The sequence below is a fragment of the Dipodomys spectabilis genome, unplaced genomic scaffold, assembly GCF_019054845.1.
Source record: "Dipodomys spectabilis isolate Male_0828 unplaced genomic scaffold, ASM1905484v1 ptg000671l, whole genome shotgun sequence".
NCBI lineage: Eukaryota > Metazoa > Chordata > Mammalia > Rodentia > Heteromyidae > Dipodomys > Dipodomys spectabilis.
Window position 1 is genome coordinate 202,559 of NW_024871348.1, and position 21,560 is coordinate 224,118.

Consider the following 21,560-nt stretch of genomic DNA (forward strand, 5'->3'; position numbering starts at 1 on the left):
ATTGAGATCAGGTCTTGGGCTTGCCTCAAAGTATAATCCTCTCCCATCTTGTCCCCCAGGTAAGTAGGGTTACAGGCAGGAGCCATTGTTGGCCAATTGACCAGAGACTTCAACCCTGCCCAGAGAGGCTCCAGCAAGCCCTAGGTAGATCACTTTTCTGGCTGCCTTTGCATTTACACCTCTCCTTTTATTATTGTGTGGTGGGACTTGAACTCAGGGCCTCCTGGTGCTGTGCCTTTTGAGCTTCCATTTCTGTTTTTTTGCTGGTCAACTGGAGATAAGTTTCATAGACTTTCCTGCCCGGACCTCCTGAGTAGCTAGGATGACAGGTGTAAGCCCTTTTTCTTATATGACACCCCCACCTCCCAGCTCCCAAAGGTCTGTCTAGGAAGGGGACGTCCCAGAGCAAGCTGAAGCAAAGGAAACGCACGACTTGCTCCTCTGGACCCAGCCAGCAGCCGGTGCCCGAGGGCCCGGTGACTCCGCCCCTCCAGAATGTCCAGCCAGGATCTGAGGTACGCTAGCCCAGGGAAACGCCAGGCCTGGGTGGGGAGAAGATGGATGCTGGGAGGAGAGCCCCGCCCTCCCCCAACTTAGCTGACTAGTCTGTGGAGTTGGCAGCATTTGTGTTCTTAGCAAAAGTTAAGACGTCACCTAATTAGATTCATTTGTGAGGAAATCTACCACCCAGATATTTCACTCATTTGCCTTTTGCCTGTAAGATAAGATCATTTTTACTACCCCCCACGGGGTCTGAGAAGGCTTTTCCTTTTGTTGGTCGGATATGGGGTTTGAACTCTGGGCCTGGGTGCTGTTGCCCAGCTCTTCAGCTCAAGACTAGCGCTCTACCACATGAGCCCCAGCGCCACTTCCGGTTTTCTGGTGGTTCATTGGAGATAAGAGTCTCATGGAGTTTCTTGCCTGGGCTGGCTTTGAACCTCGATCCTTAGATCTCAGCCTCCTGAGCAGCTAGGATGACGCGTGAGCCACTGGTGCCCAGCAAAGCTTTTATTTTCTGTGTCTTTATTTCTCTAGCTTTTTTTTTTAACCAATCTTGGAGCTTGAACTCGGGACCTGGGCACTGTCCCTGATCCTCTTTGTGCTCAAGGAAAGCGCTCTACCACTTGAGCCACAGTGCCCCTTCTTCTGGCCTTTTCTGAGTAGTTTATTGGAGATACCGAGGCTCATGGACTTTGTTGCCTAGGCTGGCTTTGAACTGCAACCTTCAGATCTCACCTCCTAAGTAGCTAGGATTACAGGCGTGAGCCACTGATTGGTACCTGACTTCTCAAATACTTTATGGGAGACCGGGTACTATCTCTGAGAGCTTTTTTATTTCTTTTTTTTTTTTTTTTGGCAAGGCTAGAGAAAAACTTGAGCCATAGCTCCAGTTCTGGCTTTCTGGTGGTTAATTGGAGATAAAAGTCTTATGGGCTGAGTGCTGGTACTCAAGCCTGTAATCCTAGCTACTTAGGAGACTGAGATCCCAGGGCCAGGGTTTGAGGCCAGCCTGGGCTGAAAAGTCTCTTGTGAGACTCTCTTCTTCAGTTAACTACCGGAAAACCAGGAGTGGTGCTGTGGTTCAAAGTAGTAGGGTGCTGGACTTGAGCTGAAGAGCTCGGGGATAGTGCCCTCTGTCCAAGCCCCACAAGTGACAAAAACGAAGACGTCTCAGAGACTTTCCTGCCTGGGCTGGCTTCAGACCCTGATCCTGAGATCTCAGCCTTCTGAGTAGCTGGGGTGGCAGGTGTGAGCCGCCTGCCAGTTATGTGCTCTTCTAACAATGGCTCTTACTGGCCCCAGGCCTTAGTTCTTAGGACCCTCACCAACACCATAGGCAGGTTTTACACTGGGGAAAAGGAAGGTAACTTGCTCAAGGAGACAGCACAGCTCCAGCTTCTGCCTGAGCTTGTTGGTTCGTTTGAAAACTTCTCTACGCATGGTTGCAAGGGTGACCGGAGGAAAGGCCCTGGGGCAGAGCTGAAGCCCGCGGGGGCCCTTCAGGGGTCTCCTTCCCAGAATCCCCTGTGGAGTCAGGTCACAAGGTGGGAGGGAGGCATTGTGGGCTCCCAGATCCCGGTGACGGACAGCACTGGAAGGGCGTGTCACAGCAGCTCCCAGCAGGCCACGGGGCCAGCAGCTGCTTCTTCTGCCCTTCTACCCATTCCCAGCTGTGTCCAACCCCCCTCTCCCACTCACTGCCTCTCTCCTTCCCACGGCCTAGTATCACCGCCAAACTCATCAATGGAGGTGTAGCAGGGCTCGTGGGAGTGACCTGCGTGTTCCCCATTGACTTGGCCAAGACCCGACTACAGAACCAGCACGGCAAGGATGTGTACAGAGGAATGTAGGTATTGCGGGGCTGGGGATGTGGTCTGCATCGAGAGCACGGGAGAGGCTGGCGGGCAACGCCCCGGTGATCCCGAACTTGCCTGTCTGGTCTCTTTCCAGGGTAGACTGCCTGGTGAAGACGGCCCGCATGGAGGGTTTCCTGGGCATGTACCGAGGTGGGCTGCGGGCCTGGGCCGGTGCGGACGGCGGGCGTGGGTGGGCTGCAGGATGTGGGCGTGTAGCATATTGCCGGAGGGCTGCAGGACCACACGGTTCCCCTGCATCGCCTGGCCTTTCCAGCCCCTTCACATCAGTGCGCACTTGTGACACATGGAAAGCCAGGGAGCCCTGTCTCATCCCAGTGTCTCTCCAGCTAACTAGACAAAGGGTGGACAGGGCTGTGAGCAATTCCCCAACATGACCCCAGGAGATCGCTGGCCCCCTGCGGCGTCCCCGGCCGCCATCGGGTCTCGGCTTGTGCTTCGTGCTAAGAGCTGTTCCACCACCTGAGAAACATATTGGAAACCTGCGCACACTACCCAGCCGCCCAGGGTGCAGGGAACATGAAACCAGCAGGCCCTGTCTCTGGGACTCACGGTGGGGAGCTGCATGTACCACCAGGACAAGAGTGCTTGGTTCCTGCACATGGTTCCACAGAGAATGAGCGTTAAAAAAAAGAAAATGGACTGGGCGCCGGTGGCTCACGCCTGTCATCCTAGCTACTCAGGAGGCTGAGATCTGAGGATCACAGTCAAAGCCAGCCCGGGCAGGAAAGTCCATGAGACTCTTTATGTCCAAATAAGCCACTAGAAAACCGGAAGTGGCACTGTGGCTCAAGTGGTAGAGCGCTCGCCTTGAGCTGAAGAGCTGAGGGACAGCGCCCAGGCCTAGAGTTCAAGCCCCATGACCAACAAAAAGAAAGAAAGAAAGAAAATAGGCTGGGAAGGTGGCTCAGTGGTAGAGCGCTCGCCTAGCATGCATGAAATCCTGCCTTTGATTCCTCAGTACCACATACACAGAAAAAGCTGGTAGTGGCACTGTGGCTCAAGTGGTAGAGTGCTAACGGTGAGCATAATAAAGCTCAGGGACAGTGCCTGGGACCCGAGTTCAAGCCTCAGGATCAGCCTCCCCCCAAGAAAAATAGCCTAAGGAGCTCTGCTGGACTCCCTGGGGTGGCCTTGTACTGTGCCTAAACTAAGTGCTGTGTGTCCTTCACTCCAGAGCCTGCCCGGCCTGTGCCGAAAGGACTCACATTTTCATGCCTCACCGCAGGTGCTGCAGTGAACCTTACCTTGGTCACTCCAGAGAAGGCCATCAAGCTAGCAGCTAATGACTTCTTCCGGCAGCTGCTCATGGAAGACAGGTACAGCTTGGTGGGGACGAGGGTCAAAAATCCTTCACTGTGGGGCTGGGAAGGTGGCTCAGTGGTAGAACGCTTGCCTGGCATGCATGAGGCCCTGGATTCGATTCCTCAGCACCACATAAGCATTAAGTGGCACTGTGGCTCAAACCTTGAGCTGAAAAGCTGAGGGACAGTGTCCAGGCCCAGAATTCAGGCCCCACAACGGGCAAAAAAAAAAAAAAATCCTTCACTCTGTGTCATTTTGGGGGGAGAGGATTGCAAATGTGACTCAGTTTACCTGTCAGAAGTGTACACACACACACCACACACGCGCGCACACACATACACACACACATACACACGGCTGATTGCCAGCATGTGTTCTGACAGAACAGAAGTGACAGAATGTTGCAGGATGTGGGAAAGACAGGTAGATGCTATATTCACGAGCATCAGGTCCAGGCTACACAGGAGGCTGAGATCTGAGGATCAAAGTTCAAAGCCAGCCAGAGCAGACAAATCTGAGACATAAAAATCAGGAACTTGGGTGGTGGTGGCTCACACCTATAATTCTAGCTACTCAGGAGGCTGAGATCTAAGGATTGCAGTTCGAAGCCAACCCACCCAGGAAAGTCTGTGAGGCTGATCTTCAATTGACCACCAGAAAACCAGCCGTGGCTCTGTGGCTCAAAGTGATAGAGCGCTAGCGTTGAGCAAACAAAGCTCGGAAATAGCGTCTGGGCCCTGTGTTCAAGCCCCAGAATTGCCGAAATTAAATAAAAAAAAAGAACTGTAAGCCTGGTTAGAGTGGCCCTGAGCAAGAAAGCTAAGCACGAGTGCAAGGCCCAAGTTCAGTCCCCAGTACCAGCACAGAAACAGTACAGAATATCTGAATATACACACATAGCATCGAGTAGCCGTGACTCTTCACACAGTCAGAGTCCAAGCCTCCTTGGGTTCTCTGTCTTCCCACTGCCCTAGGGACAGTATTTAGGAGGTCAGGAGTCTGACAGCATCTTTCAATTTAGTCTCAGGAGACTGAGCCTGAGGATTGGGTTCTTTACCCAGGCTGGGTGGGTAAGACCCCGTGGTGACAGGTCAGGGTACAGGGACAGGTCTATCTAGCCTGGGACTAAAGAAAGGACTGATCCCTGGTGCCACAGGACACAGCGGAACCTGAAGATGGAGATGCTGGCCGGCTGTGGGGCTGGAATGTGCCAGGTGGTGGTTACCTGCCCCATGGAAATGCTGAAGATCCAGCTGCAGGATGCTGGGCGCCTGGGTAAGGTGTGCCCCGTCTTATCTTCAGCCTGGGGAGGCTGGCGTCAGAACAGGTCGCGTCCACCGCCCTCCTGTGCTCTGTCTAGCTCCTGTCCAAGCCAACGGAAGCCTTTATCCAACAGCTCATCCCTTCCAGTACTCTCATGCAGAAACCGGGCACCCCAATACTTCCGTCGCACCTCCTTGATACTTGGACTGGGATCCCTAAAGATTTTAAGGATAGGAACTGGGCAAGTGGCTCTGTGGAGGAGCATGAGGGGCCTGGGTCTGTCCCCTGCTCCAGGGTGGGAGTCGGAATAGGGCTGTATTCGTATGTCACGGCAGCTAGCTTTTAACACACAGAAAGGCATAAGAAGGAAGAAAACCGCTCCAGTTTTTCGTGCCCTTTCCTAAATCCCGAGTCCTGAAGATGCAGAAAAGCAAGGGTAGGCCTCCTTCCCAGTGGAAGGAGCCAGCCGCCCCTCAATCCCCTCCTCCCTGCCGCCCCCCCCCCAACCAATATGCCCAGTATAGCCTCTGTTTAGGACTGGGCAGTCCAGCTGTGCAAGAATTCAGTCAGGCTCCAGACCGGATTAGATCAGCCTGAAGCAAGGGGAACCCCAGGAAGAATAAGAGGTCAGGCTCTAGAATCGCCCCCAGTGTGTCTGCAAAGACAGAGACAGATGCTTTACCAAGCTAGCCTTTGAACCTGGCTGACAATTCCTAGCATTCCTCTAGGGGCCTGGGGCTCAAGTGGTAGATTAACTGCCTAGCCAGCACAATACCCCGAGTTCAAGCCCCGGTGTTCCCACCCCTACCCTCACCAAAATGTGTGTGTTGGAGACAGTCTCACCAATATAGCTTAAGCTGACCTGGGATTCAAGGCCCTCCTTTGCTACCGTGCCCAGATAATAGGCTCTGCATACGCATCTAAAATGGGTTGACAGGGGCTGGGAAAGTGGCTCAGTGGTAGAGTGCTTGCCTGGCATACATGAGGCCCTGGGTTCGACTCCTCAGCACCACATAAGCAGAAAAAGCTGGAAGTGGTGCTGTGGCTCAAGTGGTAGAGCACTATCCTTGAGCTGAAGAGCTGTGGGACAGCGCCCAGGCTCAGAGTTCAGGCCCCATGACCGGCAGAAATAAAATAAAATAAAAGTCAAGCTTTATAAAATGAAGAAGGGCATGAAGGAGATGTTCAGCCTAATCTTAGAGTGGATGCCACTCTAAGGGCCCCCGGAAGACCAGAGAGGTTCATTTCTTTGTCCTGAAGAGCTTACAGGTTGAAACTATCTCAGAGATGGTTTAGAAATGGGCAAACGATCAAAACTAGTCCTGAGGTCCTTAGGGACTGGGTTGTGCTGTGACACAGCGAGACATGGATTGGGCCTGGAAAGCGTTGCTGGGACCCAAAGCTCTGACACGGGGACCATCTTCACTGTGCCGGCGTGATTCCGGCGCTAGCAGTGGGCACCTAACACCCTTCGGGGAGGGGGCAGCAACCTGGCGGGGCGTGGTGGAGATGGAAGCTGGCCTTTGCTTTCCCTCCCAGCAGCCCACCCGCTGGACTCTGCCCACAGCGCCGGCATGCCGTCCACCTCCAGACGCCCGTCCGCCAGGCTCATTGCCCAGGAGCTGCTTCGCACAGAGGGCCTGTCTGGTCTCTACAAGGGCCTGGGTGCCACTCTCCTCAGGTGAGCCGCCCTCTTCCTGACGTGGGACACTGCAGCCCTGAGGCCGGCTGGGCTTGCATAGGAGGGGCCCGGCGGGATTGCCCACCCCTTCCTCCCAGCCTGCGGGGGGGGGGGGGGGGGGGTCAGGGCCCAGGAGGCACCTGTACCTCCACCACCACAGGGGGCTGTGACCTGGGGTGGAGGAAGCAGGCGTAGTCACGCAGCTCTTCTCCTTCGCCCGTAGGGACATCCCCTTTTCCATCCTGTACTTCCCCCTGTTCGCCAACCTCAACCACCTCGGGGTCCATGAGCACACAGGAAAGGCGTCGTTCGCTCACTCCTTCCTGTCGGGCTGTGTGGCAGGGTCCGTGGCGGCTGCCGCGGTCACCCCCCTGGACGGTATGCCCCCCCAATTGCTTCTTCCTGGAAAGTAGGGGTCCCCCTCACCAATTGCTTTGGCTTCCCATGACGGCTGACCTTTTAGAACTTGAGGCCGAGGTGGGAGGTGAATCCTCATGGGGCCACAGCTGGCCCCGCTCCCACGGGGACCCTTTGCAGCCCAGGTGCCCCAGGGTGATATGGCCGTGGAGGAAGGTGGGTGAGATCACGCACTGTATCCTCTAAAGGGATCGGACCACTGTGTCGAGCGCGAGATGTTCATTACTTGTCTCAACTTTCCAATCTAGTTCTGAAAACTCGAATCCAGACCCTCAAGAAAGGGGTGGGTGAGGAGACCTACAACGGGGTCATGGACTGTGCCAGGTAAGATGGAACCTGAGATCGCGTTGAAACCCACTTTTCCCTTTCGTCTCTCCACCATGTTTCCACCCCAAGGGTGGAGCCACTCGAGCCTCTGTAGTGCGGCCAGACTACACGTAGAACCGGAGAGGCCTGGCTCCCTCCTACCACCCCCTCCTGTTGCCTCAGCCTGCATGCTAACGCACCTGTGTCTCCAGCCTACACAGCAAGCCCCGAGCCCACCTGTCAGGACAAAGAATCCACAGCTCATACAAGGCTCTCCTTCTCCACAGGAAACTCTGGACTCAGGAGGGACCCTGGGCCTTCATGAAGGGAGCGGGCTGCAGGGCCCTGGTCATAGCGCCTCTCTTCGGCATCGCCCAGGGGGTCTACTTTGTCGGGATTGGAGAGCATGTCTTAAAGTACCTTGAGTAGACCTAGTGCCGGTCCTGCCCTGTAGTACTACCTCAGTTACAGACGCAGCAGCGGAGCCTACAGCCCCTTCTTCATGAAATCTGAATTTCCTTTAGCGGGAGGCTGCTAGAGATGCCCAGAATCCCCTAACCACTTGTTTCTAACAAGAATAATCCTTGTTTTTGGCTGTAAAGACAGAAGGGCTATTTTTTTTTTTTTTTCAGTTAACATTCCCAATTCACACCCAGGTTCAGTATCCCTGAGTTGGTGTGAGGGTTAATTGTTGTTTTATGTTGAATTAAAAACCTTACTGTGAGTGTTAGCATTGATGTGGAGCAAACGGGACCAGGGCCAGAGCGTGGCTGAGCTAGGAGCCTCCTCCACCCAGATCAACAGCCAAGTCAGACCGGCTCTCCTGCAGTGTGGGCCCAGGCCCTTCCCGTGGCATCCCTGAATGGGTAAGGCCTCCCTGTGTAATTGAGGGGCGCGGCGGCGCTTTCACGCTGGGCTTGGAGTCTTGCTTCTGGCTCCTGTCTGCAACACCTCCAGGAGCTGACAGTTCTCCACACAGGCAGTTCCTTCCCCCACGTTATTTCAGAGGAAATAACGTCACACAGACAGGGTCTGTCAGTCCTAAGAAAATCTTGTTCCACGGGCTGCTGCTACATCTGTTCCCACCTCCCAGGAGACGTGGGTCTGACGAGAGAATGTTTTTCTCCCCAGCTGTGCCACACAGCACCTGTAAGGCTTTGCGTGGCTCTCAGCTGTCATTTGACCAGGAATGGAGGGAGGCTTGTGAGAGTTAGTCTAGCATAAGTGTCTAACTCAGCCAGGAACGAGGGTGGGGCTCGGTGGTAGAGGGATGCTCCCTGTGTGAGGCCCCCGGGTTCCATTCCGTCTTCAAAGGATGGGAGGTGTGGCGAGCGCAGGTTCACAGTCCCGAAGTTAACTTGGGCGATGGATGGCCGGGGGACAAGTAAGGTAAATAGTGGCTTCACGGGCCAGCAGCTAGGAATCATCAAATTAGGTGTTTGAAAGTTGTTCTTTTAAAGCTAGGGTCTGTAATCCCAGGTTGGACCCCAACTCCTGGTTCAAGGGAGCAGCCTGCCAATCTCTCCTGAGGAGGCTGAGACAGCAGAACTTTACTCAAAACCACAAACTCTTAAGAAACTACAAGTGGGGCTGGGAATGTGGCTTAGTGGTAGAGCATGCATGAAGCCCTGGGTTCAACTCCTCAGTAACACACAGAGAAAAAGCTGGAAATGGCGCCGTGGCCCAAGTGGTAGAGTGGTAGCCTTGAGCAAAAAGCAGCTCAGGACAGTGCCCTGGCCCTGAGTTCAAAGCCCCAGGACTGGCAAAAGCAAAAAACAAATAAATACACATAAAGTTTTTGTTTTAATAAATAAAGAATTTGGGTGGCGTAGGTTTTAAGTCACACTTACAGATGAGGAAAAGTGAAGCTTCTAGAACTGCTGGGTGATGTGCATTCTGCATGCATGTTACACCAGAGCAGGGGGTGGAGTGGGACATGCGGGTCATGCCTACAGGAGACACAGGAACAGCAGGACAGCAGGGGACTCAAGGGACGTCCACGGGGCACCCTCGGATTCCACCTCCCTGCTGCGAAGCCACGGAGAGCTAGGATACGGGAGAGGAGCTGGGAGTGGAGGCCCCGCCCGGTCAGCCTCCTGCCGCTGTTCTACAGAAGGGGACTGGAAGCTACTGAGGAGAAGTGGAGCTGTGAGCGGCTTGCACCTCCCAGAGGCTTAGTCCAAAAACTTCCTGTTGGCATTGGCACCAAACAAGGCTCCCCGCACTTCTGGCATCATCTGCGAAAAACAATTTTCATAAATAGGCATGGTCGCTGGGGGGGAGGGGGAACGAGAACCGCACGCCGCCTGCAGAGGGCGCTGGCGGAGGCCCGCTCACCTGCTGGGCTATGAGGTCCAGCCGGCTTTCCAGGGTGTTGGACACCTTTATCTTGCGGTCCCCACTGTAGATCTCAACTCCACCAGCTCTGCAGAGAATGCAAGAATAGCTGCTTTTAGATCGGCAATTCACCTTTTACTCCCTCCAAGGAAGGCTGCTTTGGGCTGTGTGCACACACCAGTCAATTCAAAGGTAGTTACAGTGTCACACTGACACCAAACGACTGCTTGTGGGCATCAGACCTGTCACAGCCCCTAACCTATTTCTGGTGGCTTCCTTCCACATCGCAAGGATTGGGGAGATGCGTGGGGTTCCCTAAAAGGAACCCCATGGGGCTGAGAAAGTACCTCAGTGGTAGAGTGTTTGCCTTGCATGCATGAGGCCCTGGGTTTGAACTATGCCACAGACAAAACCATACATTAAAACCAACAAAAACCAGCTAGATGCTGGTGGCTCAACCCTGTAATCTAGCTACTTAGAGAGCTAAGATCTGAGAATCCTGGCTTGAAGCCAGCCCAGGCAGGTGAGTCTGTGTGACTTATCTCCAAGTAAGCAGCAAAAAGCCAGAAGTAGAGCTGTAGCTCAAGTGGCAGAGTGTCAGACTTGAGCAAAAAAGCTCAGGGACCGTGCTGAAGTCCCAGTACTGGCACACACACACACACACACAAAAGAGGCCTAACCCTGGCAATTCAGGATGCTGAGATCTGAGGACTGTAGTTCAAAGCCAGTTGAGTCAGAAAAGTCTGTGAGACTCTTATCTCCCAATTAACCAGCAAAGAGCCGTTAGATAGAGCTGTGGTCAAGTGGTAAAACGCTAACCTTGAGCAGAAAAAAGAGCCAAGGGACAGTGTCTGGGCCCCGAGTTCAAGCCCCAGTACTGGAGTGCATGCACACCTACACGAAAAAGGCACCGGGGGGCTGATGGCTTGCACCAGTGTCTCACATCTGTCATCCTAGCTACTCAGGAGGCTGAGATCTGAGGATCGCAGTTCAAAGCCAGCCCAGACAGGAAAGTTCATGAGACTCTTATCTCCAATGAACCACCAGAAAACTGGAAGTGGCGCTGGGGCTCATGTGGTAGAGCACTCACCTTGAGCTGAAGAGCTGAGGGACAGGGCCTATACCCAGAGTTCAAGTCCCACAACTGACAAAAAGAAAAGAGGCCAGAAGGCCAGCCATCCCCTGAGACAGAAGAGGTGCGACAGCAGGAAGTCCTTACATGTCCTCAGGCAGGTAGGCCTCCTGATCAATCTGGACATCAGCGTCTTTTTTGGTGGCAATCTTATACATCGGAATTGCTTTCTGCACTGCAGCCTGGGAAAAGCAGTGGAATCTTTTTAACAGATTTGGAAGCAGGTACGGCAAGCAAGCCAACAAAGCACACAAACAAGAACAGCTCTCCACTGGCAAAACTGCCACCCGGAGGCAGAGGGAGTGGGGAGGTCACTCTCCCTTTGGGGGGGGGGGGGGGGGGAGTCCGAGGCACCCTTGGACACGCAGGGTTGGAACGCAGGCTCCTGTGCCTGCCAGGCCCACATCCCCAGTCTGACTATTTTTCCTACAGGGTCTTATGTTCTTCCCAGCCAAGACTGCGCACACACCTATCATCCCAGCACTCAGGCTATGACTGGTCAGCCCCTGTCTCAACCAGAGACATGACAGGCTTCACTGAAGTTAGCACCGTGCGTGAGACGCCTCGGATTCCCACAAAGGCTGAGTTGTTGCCTTTCTGTTTTTATTCTGTTAGGTGCATAAACAGTATGTAATAGTTTTTAAAAAATGACTGATTGTATCAAGTAGTTTCACTGGTATTTCCAGAATGTCAAGTGCGTACCTTGACCAGAGGGAAGTCTTGCTTCCTGCAGCGCACAAACATCCGGGGCTCCAACAGCTGGTACAGGCCCTGGGGGAATCGAGCGGACTCATGAGCGGAAAACGCACACCACTCACTCAATAAACCCGCAGCACAATGCTGTCCTCCCGCCTATCAGGGGAAAGCACTGCTGCTCGACTTTGCAAAGACAGGACAGGACGAACAGACGGAGAGAAGATCCAGAAGTAATACAGCACACGACCAGGCCCAGCGCCCGGGCAAGGCTGAGGATGGACGTAAGTAGGACAGAGGCTGGCGTCCAGGCGTAAATGACTGCCGGGGGAACCATTCAGAATTCAGCTTGGGGAAATTGGAAGCAGATTTGGCCCGTAGGTTGTAAGGTCGTGTAAGAGTAGTAAGCCTGGAAGAGTGAGCCAACCAGACCTCACAGTCCTGACCAGCACATGGAAACCCGCGGCTGGGGGCTGGAGCGAGCTGGCACTGGGGCGCACCTGTAAGACCAGCCCATCCAGCAGCACTTGGTATCTGTTTGTATCCTTCACCACCTTGCTGAGTCTCTGTTTTGCCTCATTCAGCAGATCCTAAAGAAGTGGAAAAGAAGAGCATCACCTAAAACACTGCTCATGACCACCATCCACCTCAAATCCCGTCGGCAGGTTTTCATTCAACACATCCCAGGACACCTAACAAAGCAGATGCGGTACCCGTACAATGATATAATAAGGAAGCATCATCCTTCTTCTGGAAAGTTCAGTCTAGTGGAAGACTAGCTCAGGTGTCCACCAGTGCAGAAAACCATGTAAGTGACACACAGGAAAAACAATACAGTCTTAAAATGCAGGCTGCTACCCAGGCTTGCTTCTGAGTCTAGCTCTACTCAGGAGGCTGAAATTCACGGGATCTTGGTTGATAACTAACCTGGGCATAAAAGTCTGAAAGAATTCTTCTCTAAGCCATGCCGCTTACATCTGAGGCGGCTGAGATCTGAAGATGAAAGTCTGAAGCCAGTCCAAGCAGACAAATCTGTAGGAGACTCTCTATAGTTACCCAGCAAAAAGTCAGAAGTGGAGGTATGGCTCCAGTACGAGTGCTCTAGCCTAGAGCAGAAAGGTAAGGGGCGGACTGCACCCAGGCCCTGAGTTCAAGCCCTACAGAAAAATACCTAAATAGAGCCCAGCACCAGTGGCTCATGCTTAGGCTACTTAGGAAGCCGAGCTGTGAGGATCAACATTCAAAGCCAACCCAGGCAGGAAAGTCTGTGAGACTCATCTCCAGTTCACCACCAGAAAACCAGAAATGGTGCTGTGGCTCAATGTGGTAGAGTACTAGCTCTGAGCGAAAAAGCTCATGGACAGTGCCCAGACGAAGGGCAAGCCCTCTCAAAGAAAGAGCAGAAGAAATAAAATACACATAGATGAAAATACAGTGAGGGGCTGGGAAGGTGGCTCAGTGGTAGAGCACTTGCTTTGCATGCATGAGGCCCTGGGTTCGATTCCTCAGCACCACATAAGCAAAAAGAAAAAAGCCCGAAGTGGCGCTGTGGCTCAAGTGGTAGAGCGCTAGCCTTGAGCTGAAGAGCTGAGGGACAGCGCCCAGGCCCAGAGTTCAGGCCCATGACTGGACCCAAAAAAAAAATACAGTGAGCACTGATGGCTCTTATTTATTATTCATTCAATTTTTTTTTTCTTGGTCAGTTGTGGGGCCTGAACTCTGGGCCTAGGCGCTGTCCCTCAGCTCTTCAGCTTTCTACTAGTGCTCTACCACTTGAGCCTCAGCCCTACTTCTGGCTTTTTCTGCTTGTGTGGTGCTGAGGAACTGAACCCAGGGCCTCATGCATGCAAGGCAAGCACTCTACCACTGAGCCATCTTCCCAGCCCCTTATTTATTTTGCCCATCCTGGGGCCTGAATTCTGGGCCTGGGCGCTGTCCCTCAGCTCTTCAGCTCAAGGCTAGCGCTCTACACTTGAGCCACAGCGCCACTTCCGGCTTTTCCTGCTTATGTGGTGCTGAGCAATCAAACCCAGGGCCTCATGCATGCAAGGCAAGCGCTCTACCACGGAGCCACCTTCCCAGCCCCTGATGGCTCATATTTAGAATCCTAGCTATTCACGAGGCTAAGGTCTGAGAATCATGATTCTGAGTCAGCCTGGGAAAGGTACTTAACTCCAATTAACTAGCAAAAGGCTAGAAGCAGTGGTGCTACGTAAGTGGTAGAGCTCTGGCCTAGGAAGCTCAAATCCCTAAGTTCAAATCCTAGTATCATACACACAAAAAAGTACCTGACCTATCGTGGAAAGGATGGGGAAGGGTTAGCACTGGAGGAAGTTGGTCAGGGAACGGGCTCCACCAGTTAATTTAACTGTGTTCCCTTGTTCAATCCTGCTTGTTTGGTGTGAGTCAGTGTCTTAACACAGAGCCTTGGCCAGCTTGGACTTGCAATCCTCCTGCCTCTCTCCAAACTGCTGCAATGACATATGTGCATCCCCGTTCCCAGCCCATTCAACCCTCTTATTTAGTCCTGCACACCAAGTGCCTTAATCGACAGACAAAAGAGGAAATGTGGAGTCAGTAATAGTTAGCTGGCTGCTCCGTGAGCTCTTCTACTGCAAATACTTTCCCCAGGCACACAGCTTAAAAGTTTCCCCTCTCGAGTATGATCCGTCCAGCCCTGTGCGCATACCTCTAACGCTGGCACTAGGAAGGCGGGGGCAGAAGTCATTGGTGAGACCCCATGTAAAAACCCAACCCTTGAGTCTTAACCAAGGATTGCCTGTGAGGGCAGGTGAGTGCACACTGCACCAAAGTAGAAGCCCTTCTTGGTAACTCACAGTGATGAGGTCGTCTCTAGCTCGGAGGACCTTCAGCCTTGCTTGATTCATCAAATTGGACATCTGACTGCAAAAGGTATGGAAGCATTGTCAGGGTGGCATACAATACAAAAGCTGTAGAGAGACAACAGCTTCCTATGCATGTGCCATGAAGAGCTCCTAAATACCCGTCTATTGGTCAAGAGAGCACCACTGAGTTAACCTTGGTGGTTCCTCCCAACATATTTTTTTTTGGTTAGTTCTGGGGCTTGAACTCAGGGCCGGGGCGCTGTCCCTGAGCTTCTTTTGTTCAAGGCTAGCGCTCTGCCACTTGAGCCACAGCATCACTTCCGGCTTTCTCTGTGTCTGTGGTGCTGAGGAGTTGAACCCAGGGCTTCATGCGTGCGTGGTGAGCACTCTACCGCTGAGCCACCTTCCCAGGCCCAAGTTATTTTCAAACGGAGAGACTTGGGAGTGGTCAAGATTGGGTCTGGGTTTCCACAGACATTTAGTCTTTCCACAATATGGTCACAAGGACAACGGGGAAAGAAAGCTAAACAACTTGCCTAAGGACAGGTTAAGCAGTCGGTGGCCCAGTTAAGACCTGCACTCCAAAGCTGTCTGTCTCTTATCCATTAACCTTTTCTTTCGGGGGCAGTGGATGCCGGGGATGGGACTGTGTGCCTGCTAGCAAGTGCTTTGCTGCTGGGTTACACCCAGGTCCTACACTTCATTTGGCTTTTGAAACCCTCGTTAGCTTAATGAAGGTTACATTTTCTTTTGCTGCTCGATCTGCTTTTCTTTCTTCTCATAGTACTCCATAATCTTCAGTCTCTGGGTCTGCACGAGACGCCCTTTCTCAATGTTGAATTCTTCTTCGGCCTACAGCACAAAATGAATTAGCATTAGTCCTCTACGAGAGATGCCAGTGCTTTTCATTTTAAGCACCTGCTGACTGAGATCCTTGCCTACGCGCACTCATCCCGTTTCTAAACCAGAAAATGTATTGTGATGCCAGGTTTTCAAAGATGATCTCTCGTTTATTCAGATGAAAAAGACTAGCGACTGTTACTCTCAGCCATGAATCGGGAAACTCGGGTTGTGACCAAGGACCATTGTAGCAGCCCTTCGTTTATTGGGTTTGAGCGTAGAGCTTTGTGCTCACCGGGCAGGCACTCCACCGCCTACGCCCTTCTGGCACTGCTTGCGTTTGGGCGAGGGTCCCTCTGGGTTATAGTCCTCATCCGACCTGTGTTGCTCTACGTGGCTGCACCACTACACCAGCCACTGTGCTTTTCCCAGGGTTTGTTGTGACGGGCCTGCGTCACCTGCCCAGTCATTGGTCAGAATGTAAGCTCTCCAATTCAGTGTGTGTGTGTGTGTGTGTGTGTGTGTGTGTGTGTGTGTGTGTGTGTGTGTGTGTGTGTGTGTGTGTGTGTGTGCGCGCCCAAGTTTAGTCTCCATACCATTTAAAGTATGACAGAACCGCTGTTCTTAACTCATTGTGATGCTCCCTGGATCATCCATTCTTTCATTTTTGAGACAGTCTTGCTAGCCTCGGCTAACGTTCTGCCACAGCCCTCCTGAGTGCCCAGATTACAGGCATGCACTGCACTTTTTTCTTACTAGTGGACTAATGAAAAAAAAAAAAAAAAAAAACCCACAAAATTTGAGCTACTACCTGTGAAGTCTGTTACTAAAAACTCAGTCTGAGAATACTATCTTGTAAGATGGAGTTGTATTTGCCATGAATTTAACAACTGTTAACAGTCTTTTATAATTTATAAATGCCTTAGAGCTTATTTCTGTTATTATTGCCAGTCCTTGGGCATGAACTCAGGACCTAGCTCCTGTCCTTGATCCTCTCTGTGCTCAAGGCTAGCACTCTACCACTTGAGCCACAGCGCCACTTCTGGCTTTTTCTGTTTATGTAGTACTGAGGATTCGAATCCAGGGCTTCATGTATGCTAGGCAAGCCTCTAGCCCTCTCCTATGGGAAATAAATGTAGTTGTTGTTAATGCTCTACAAAGCTCGATGGTATGAAAGTTCGTAACTTAAAACCAGAAAACGGATCTCACCTTTGCATCGATTTCTTCTGCTTTCTCATTGGCTTCTTGTTCAATAAAAGCCATCATGTGCTTAATCTGTTAGGAAAAAGAGCAATATTTGAATTCTTATTTGGAACTATGATGTCTAACTTTCCTGATTCACTACTTTTTAAACTTTTAATTGTCAGTTGTGGGGGCTTGTAGGTGCTATCCCTAAGCTTTTTCTCTCAGGGCTTAGCACTCTACCACTTGGAGCCACAGCTCCACTTTTGGCTTTTTGGTGGCTAATTGAAATGAAGAAACTCACAGAATTTCCTGCTCGGGACTGGCTTTGAATGATCTTTCTCAGATCTCAGCCTCTTGAGTACTAGGATTACAGGCCTGGGCCACCAGTGCCTGGCCTGTGTGCGATTTTTGAAGTGGTTTAAGTAGGGGAGGGAGTGTAGCTCAGTGGTACGGAGCTTGTTTGAGAGGTCCAGAATTCCTTTTCTAGCACAAGGAGAAGGGGGTAAAAAGAGCTATTCTAAATACAGTAATCAGAACTGGTGTTTCTAAATGCTACAAGACCACAAGACCTGTGAACGCTGACTCAAACCTGTATTATCCTTCCCCATGGCCTGTGCTGGAACCTCAGCTACCAGATTTAACTGGATCAGCCTGGCCTGGGGCAGAAGGCACTCTCTCATTAAGGCAGGTCAGGTCAGAGAGGCCTATTTACAGTCAACAAGAGTTCCAAGAGATCAACCCCTTAAGTACAGGAACTCTGCCCCCAAAGCAGAAAAACCAGACCTTCAAAACATACCTTACTTCTTTTGGCTAACAGAGTAATTGTTTTGAAGTCAGATTCTTTCAAATTTTAGGGGGTTGCAATACTGGGGATTAAATCCGGCGGCTTAAGCTTGCCTAGTGAGCTATGTGCCCTTTGGGTCTTATTTCTTTTATTTATTTATTTTGTGGGGATTGAATTCAGGGGCTCATAATTACCCAGGTGCTCTGCCATTACAGCCATGCCTCTGGTCACTTGTTTTTAGTTTGTTTTTGAGCAGGGGTGTAATTTCTGCTCTAGTCAGCGTCCTTCTAACTGCAATCCTCCTAGACAGCAGCAATGACAGGTGTATACCACCACCACGCCCAGCTGAAAGTTTAGTACAGTAAATGACCATCCCCAACAGCCAAATGATTGTAGAGAGCTTGCCTGTCACGTGTGAAACCCTGGGTTTGCAGGCCAGCACCATAAAAACAGTACTCACATATTTAATGCAAGGGAAAAAATCCCAAGGAATCGAAGTATTAAGGAGGTAGTATGTGCTTAACACTCTTAAGGCTGAAAATATTAAGGCTCTCACTTGTAATACTCACTACTGAGGCAGCAAAAGTCATGTGGTCCAGCCTCAAAGCCAGCCCTAGCAGAAAAGTCCATCAGATTCTACTTCCAATTAACTAGCAAAATGCTAGACTGAAGGCATGCTTCAAACACTAAAGAACCACCCAGCAAGGTCTAGGCTTGGAGGCCAATCTGAGTACCACCAAAACCTATTGTAGGGCTGGGAAGTAGTTCAGTGGCAAAGCACTTGCCTGGTAAATGTAGCTGGGGACCAAAATAGAAAAAAAAAAATGTAGTACTACTTCCCTCTCTCACCCCTGTTGTGAGGCCTGAACTCTGGGCCTGGGCTCTGTCCCTCAGCTCTTCAGCTCAAGGCTAGTGCTCTACCACTTGAGCCACAGCACCACTTCTGGCTTTTTCTGCTTATGTGGTGCTGAGGAATCGAACCCAGGGCCTCAGGCATGCAAGGCAAGCGCTCTACCACGGAGCCACCTTACCAGCCCTCAATTCCATTTTTTCTGACAGTTAATTGAAGAATCTCACAGACTTTCCTGCCTGGGCTGGCTTTGAACCGAGACCCTCAGAACTCAGCCTACTGAGCAGCTAGGATTATTGTTGTGAGCCGCTGTACTACTTCTTAACCTGTGTGTGTGTGTGTGTTATGTACGTTGATCCTGGGGCTTAAAATCAGGGTCTGTTCTTGAACTTTTTTTGTTCAAAGCTGGTGTTTTCCCACTACTCCTTGCTTTGTGGTGGTCAATTGGAGAGGAGTCTTACAGACCTTCCTGGGCAGACTTTAGCTCAGCCCAAGAAGAGAAAAAAGAAAGACCTTACTGCTCAGTACATATTCAGTTGAGAATAGCATGAAGACGTATAGATGGAAACACAGAAGGAAAAAAAGGACATTATCCTACTCATCTTCGACTCATAAACCAGTGAGTGTCCGTTAGTCAGAATTTTCCCAGTACTTGGTTTAAAAAAAAAAAAAAAAAAAGAGGACTTAGTTCCCTAAACTATGCAGATACTAAAACCTGCAGCCTTTCTTTTTATGGAAGAAGCACAGGCGGGCGAGTTACTAAATGCAAGGCCCTGGCTGCCGGAGGTGCAGTGGCAAAGCCAACCGAAGACACTTTTTGTCTAGCTATCTGTCTATCCGCCACCGCGTCCCCTCCCAGTCCCGTGCCTTAAAAGAGCCTGTCACCCCGGCTCCTCAGGAGACTGCGAGCCGAGGCCTGCGGTCCGAGGCCAGCCTGGGCCCGGGAGGCTGCGAGCCGGGGCCGGCGGTCCCCCGAGGCTGGGGGTCGGCACTGCGCTCGGCTCCGTGCTGCCCGCCCAGCGCCGCTGGCCCCGGGGCTCCCCGCAGTCGGGGCTGTGGACGGGCTCACGCGGACGTGCGGGGTGCGGGCCGCCCCAGGCCGCGGGGTGCGGGGCCGCCCCAGGCCGGGGGTTGCGGGGTGCGGGGCCCGCGGGGTGCGGGATGCGGGCTGCCCAGGCCGGGGAGTGCGGGATGCGGGCTGCCCCAGGCCGGGGGGTGCGGGGTGCGGGGCCCGCGGGGTGCGGGATGCGGGCTGCCCAGGCCGGGGGGTGCGGGGTGCGGGATGCGGGCTGCCCAGGCCGGGGGGTGCGGGATGCGGGCTGCCCCAGGCCGGGGGGTGCGGGGTGCGGGGCCCGCGGGGTGCGGGATGCGGGCTGCCCCAGGCCGGGGGGTGCGGGGTGCGGGGCCCGCGGGGTGCGGGATGCGGGCTGCCCCAGGCCGGGGGGTGCGGGGTGCGGGGCCCGCGGGATGCGGGATGCGGGCTGCCCCAGGCCGGGGGGTGCGGGGTGCGGGGCCCGCGGGATGCGGGATGCGGGCTGCCCCAGGCCGGGGGGTGCGGGGTGCGGGGCCCGCGGGATGCGGGCTGCCCCAGGCCGGGGGGTGCGGGGTGCGGGGCCCGCGGGGTGCGGGATGCGGGCTGCCCCAGGCCGGGGGATGCGGGGTGCGGGGCCCGCGGGGTGCGGGCTGCCCCAGGCCGGGGGGTGCGGGGTGCGGGGCCCGCGGGGTGCGGGATGCGGGGTGCCCCAGGCCCGCGCTCGGCCCGGCCCCACGGCGGCGCCAGCCCCGGCGCTCACCTGCTTCTGCACGTCAGCATCGCTGAGGGCCATGGCGGAAGCGAGGCGAGGACGGGCGGGCGGACGACCGGATTCAAGACCGAAGGCCGGGCGGGCGGGAGACGCAAACCCGGCGCAGCTTCCGGCTCCCCTTCCTTTATTATACCTCCGACTTCCGGCTCCTGGCAGGTGACCGGGAAGCCCGAGTCTCCCCAGCCAATGAAAGGGCCCCGGAAGTCCCGCCCTCGCCGTGCCTTAGCCCGCCTCCTCCCTTCCTGCAGGGCGCATGCGCCGCGCCCGCGGGCGCCCGGGCCGGCTTCTGGGCTCGTCTCGGGGTCGGTGCGCGCGCCGCGCTCTGCACCGGTCAGGGGGTTCGTCCACAAGCCAGGGTTAGAGAGAGAGGAACTTCCGCTCCCAGGAAGCGGGCCCGGGGCGGGCCGGCGCCGAGGCGTCGGGCGCCTTCCCCCAGCGCCGCGGCCTCGAGTGTGGCCTCGGCCGGAGCTGCCATCGCTGCCCGCCTGGGTCGGCCCCGTGCGCAGCGCCCCAGCCCGCGCTGCCCGCCTGGGTCGGCCCCGTGCGCAGCGCCCCAGCCCGCGCTCCCCGCCTGGGTCGGCCCCGTGCGCAGCGCCCCAGCCCGCGCTCCCCGCCCCAGCCCGCGCTCCCCGCCCCAGCCCGCGCTGCCCGCCCCAGCCCGCGCTCCCCGCCTGGGTCGGCCCCGTGCGCAGCGCCCCAGCCCGCGCTCCCCGCCTGGGTCGGCCCCATGCGGAGCGCCCCAGCCCGCGCTGCCCGCCCCAGCCCGCGCTCCCCGCCTGGGTCGGCCCCGTGCGCAGCGCCCCAGCCCGCGCTGCCCCGCCGGGCCTCGGCCTCGTGCTTCGCGTGGGATCTGCGACTGGTGCTTGGAACTTGCTGGCACGCGTTTGCCTGGTTCACACTGCTGTCTGTGTTGAGAAGTCTCCTCTCCCCCTCGCTTCTCCAACTTTTTTTTTTTTTAGTCGGTCATGGGGCTTGAACTCTGGGCCTGGGCACTGTCCCTGTGCTCTTCAGCCCAAGGCTAGCGCTCTACTGCTTAAGCCACAGCACCACTTCCACTTCTCCAACTTTCTAAGCAAATGTTCCACCGCGGAGCAGTGTCCTGTGCTATTATCAATAGGTGATCAGATCCCTATTATATTATCAATAGATGATCAGATCCCTTTTGTATTATCAATAGATGATCAGATCCCTTTTATATTATCAATAGATGATCAGATCCCTTTTACTTTTAGCTCTTTGCTGGTAGCATGAGGCTTGAACTCGGGATTTTTGAATTTACTAGGGCTTGTTTGCTTATCTCTGGCACTCTACCACCCGAGCCGTGCCTCCCGCCCACCTTTTTGTGCTGGCTTACTGGAGATAATAGATCTTAGACTTTTCTTCCTGGCGGTTAAGATTTGAGGACTGTGGTTCAAAGATAGCACAGCTGAGTTTTGCCCAGCCAAATTGTTCAGCTGTAGTGTCCAGTGCTCTCTGCTAGTGTTCTTGGACGTACAAGAATGAAACCAGGAAACCACTTAGCACAGTTGTAGAGAAAGGCCACTCAGCAAGCAGGACTTGTAAGTCAAGTGACTAGGGACTGGCTGTTTTGTATTGTCCCTTCCCACCTCTTTGAGTCAGCCACAGAATGGTGTCTTGATGGAAGGCTGGTCTCAGTTACAGAGGGAGGGGCCCAAGACCCTCTCACAGGTGGTTGTTGGGGGTGGGCGGGGGGGGGGGGGGGGGGGGGGGGGGGGGGAGA

The 21,560-nt window shown here is 53.9% G+C and overlaps 2 protein-coding genes across 2 annotated transcripts; one reads left to right on the forward strand and one right to left on the reverse strand.

Moving 5' to 3' along the window:
* Positions 1-486: 486 nt before the first annotated feature.
* Positions 487-8,003, forward strand: Slc25a18 (solute carrier family 25 member 18). The gene is made up of 10 exons (XM_042672143.1): positions 487-515; positions 2,225-2,347; positions 2,452-2,507; positions 3,604-3,694; positions 4,837-4,955; positions 5,041-5,089; positions 6,511-6,624; positions 6,848-7,002; positions 7,290-7,365; positions 7,635-8,003. Exons 1-10 carry the CDS (start codon positions 496-498, stop codon positions 7,774-7,776), a joined length of 945 nt encoding a protein of 314 aa, XP_042528077.1. The 5' UTR covers positions 487-495; the 3' UTR covers positions 7,777-8,003.
* Positions 8,004-9,131: 1,128 nt separating this feature from the next.
* On the reverse strand, positions 9,132-19,937 carry Atp6v1e1 (ATPase H+ transporting V1 subunit E1). The gene is made up of 9 exons (XM_042672144.1): positions 19,808-19,937; positions 16,405-16,470; positions 15,098-15,207; positions 14,347-14,413; positions 12,010-12,099; positions 11,519-11,587; positions 10,904-10,998; positions 9,685-9,772; positions 9,132-9,584 (listed from the first exon to the last, which is right to left on the reverse strand). The coding sequence occupies exons 1-9, from the start codon at positions 19,838-19,840 to the stop codon at positions 9,522-9,524; spliced, it is 681 nt and encodes a 226-aa protein (XP_042528078.1). The 5' UTR covers positions 19,841-19,937; the 3' UTR covers positions 9,132-9,521.
* Between the last annotated feature and the right edge of the window lie 1,623 nt (positions 19,938-21,560).

Coding starts and splice junctions, on each gene's coding strand:
- Slc25a18 (XM_042672143.1), top strand. CDS start 496: ATGTCCAGCCAGGATCTGAG. Junction 2,508..3,603: donor TTTCCTGGGCATGTACCGAG/GTGGGCTGCGGG, acceptor GCCTCACCGCAG/GTGCTGCAGTGAACCTTACC. Junction 6,625..6,847: donor CTGGGTGCCACTCTCCTCAG/GTGAGCCGCCCT, acceptor CTTCGCCCGTAG/GGACATCCCCTTTTCCATCC.
- Atp6v1e1 (XM_042672144.1), bottom strand. CDS start 19,840: ATGGCCCTCAGCGATGCTGACGTGCAGAAGCAG. Junction 12,100..14,346: donor CTAGAGACGACCTCATCACT/GTGAGTTACCAA, acceptor CCACTTCTTTAG/GATCTGCTGAATGAGGCAAA. Junction 9,773..10,903: donor GCCTACCTGCCTGAGGACAT/GTAAGGACTTCC, acceptor CATTCTCTGCAG/AGCTGGTGGAGTTGAGATCT.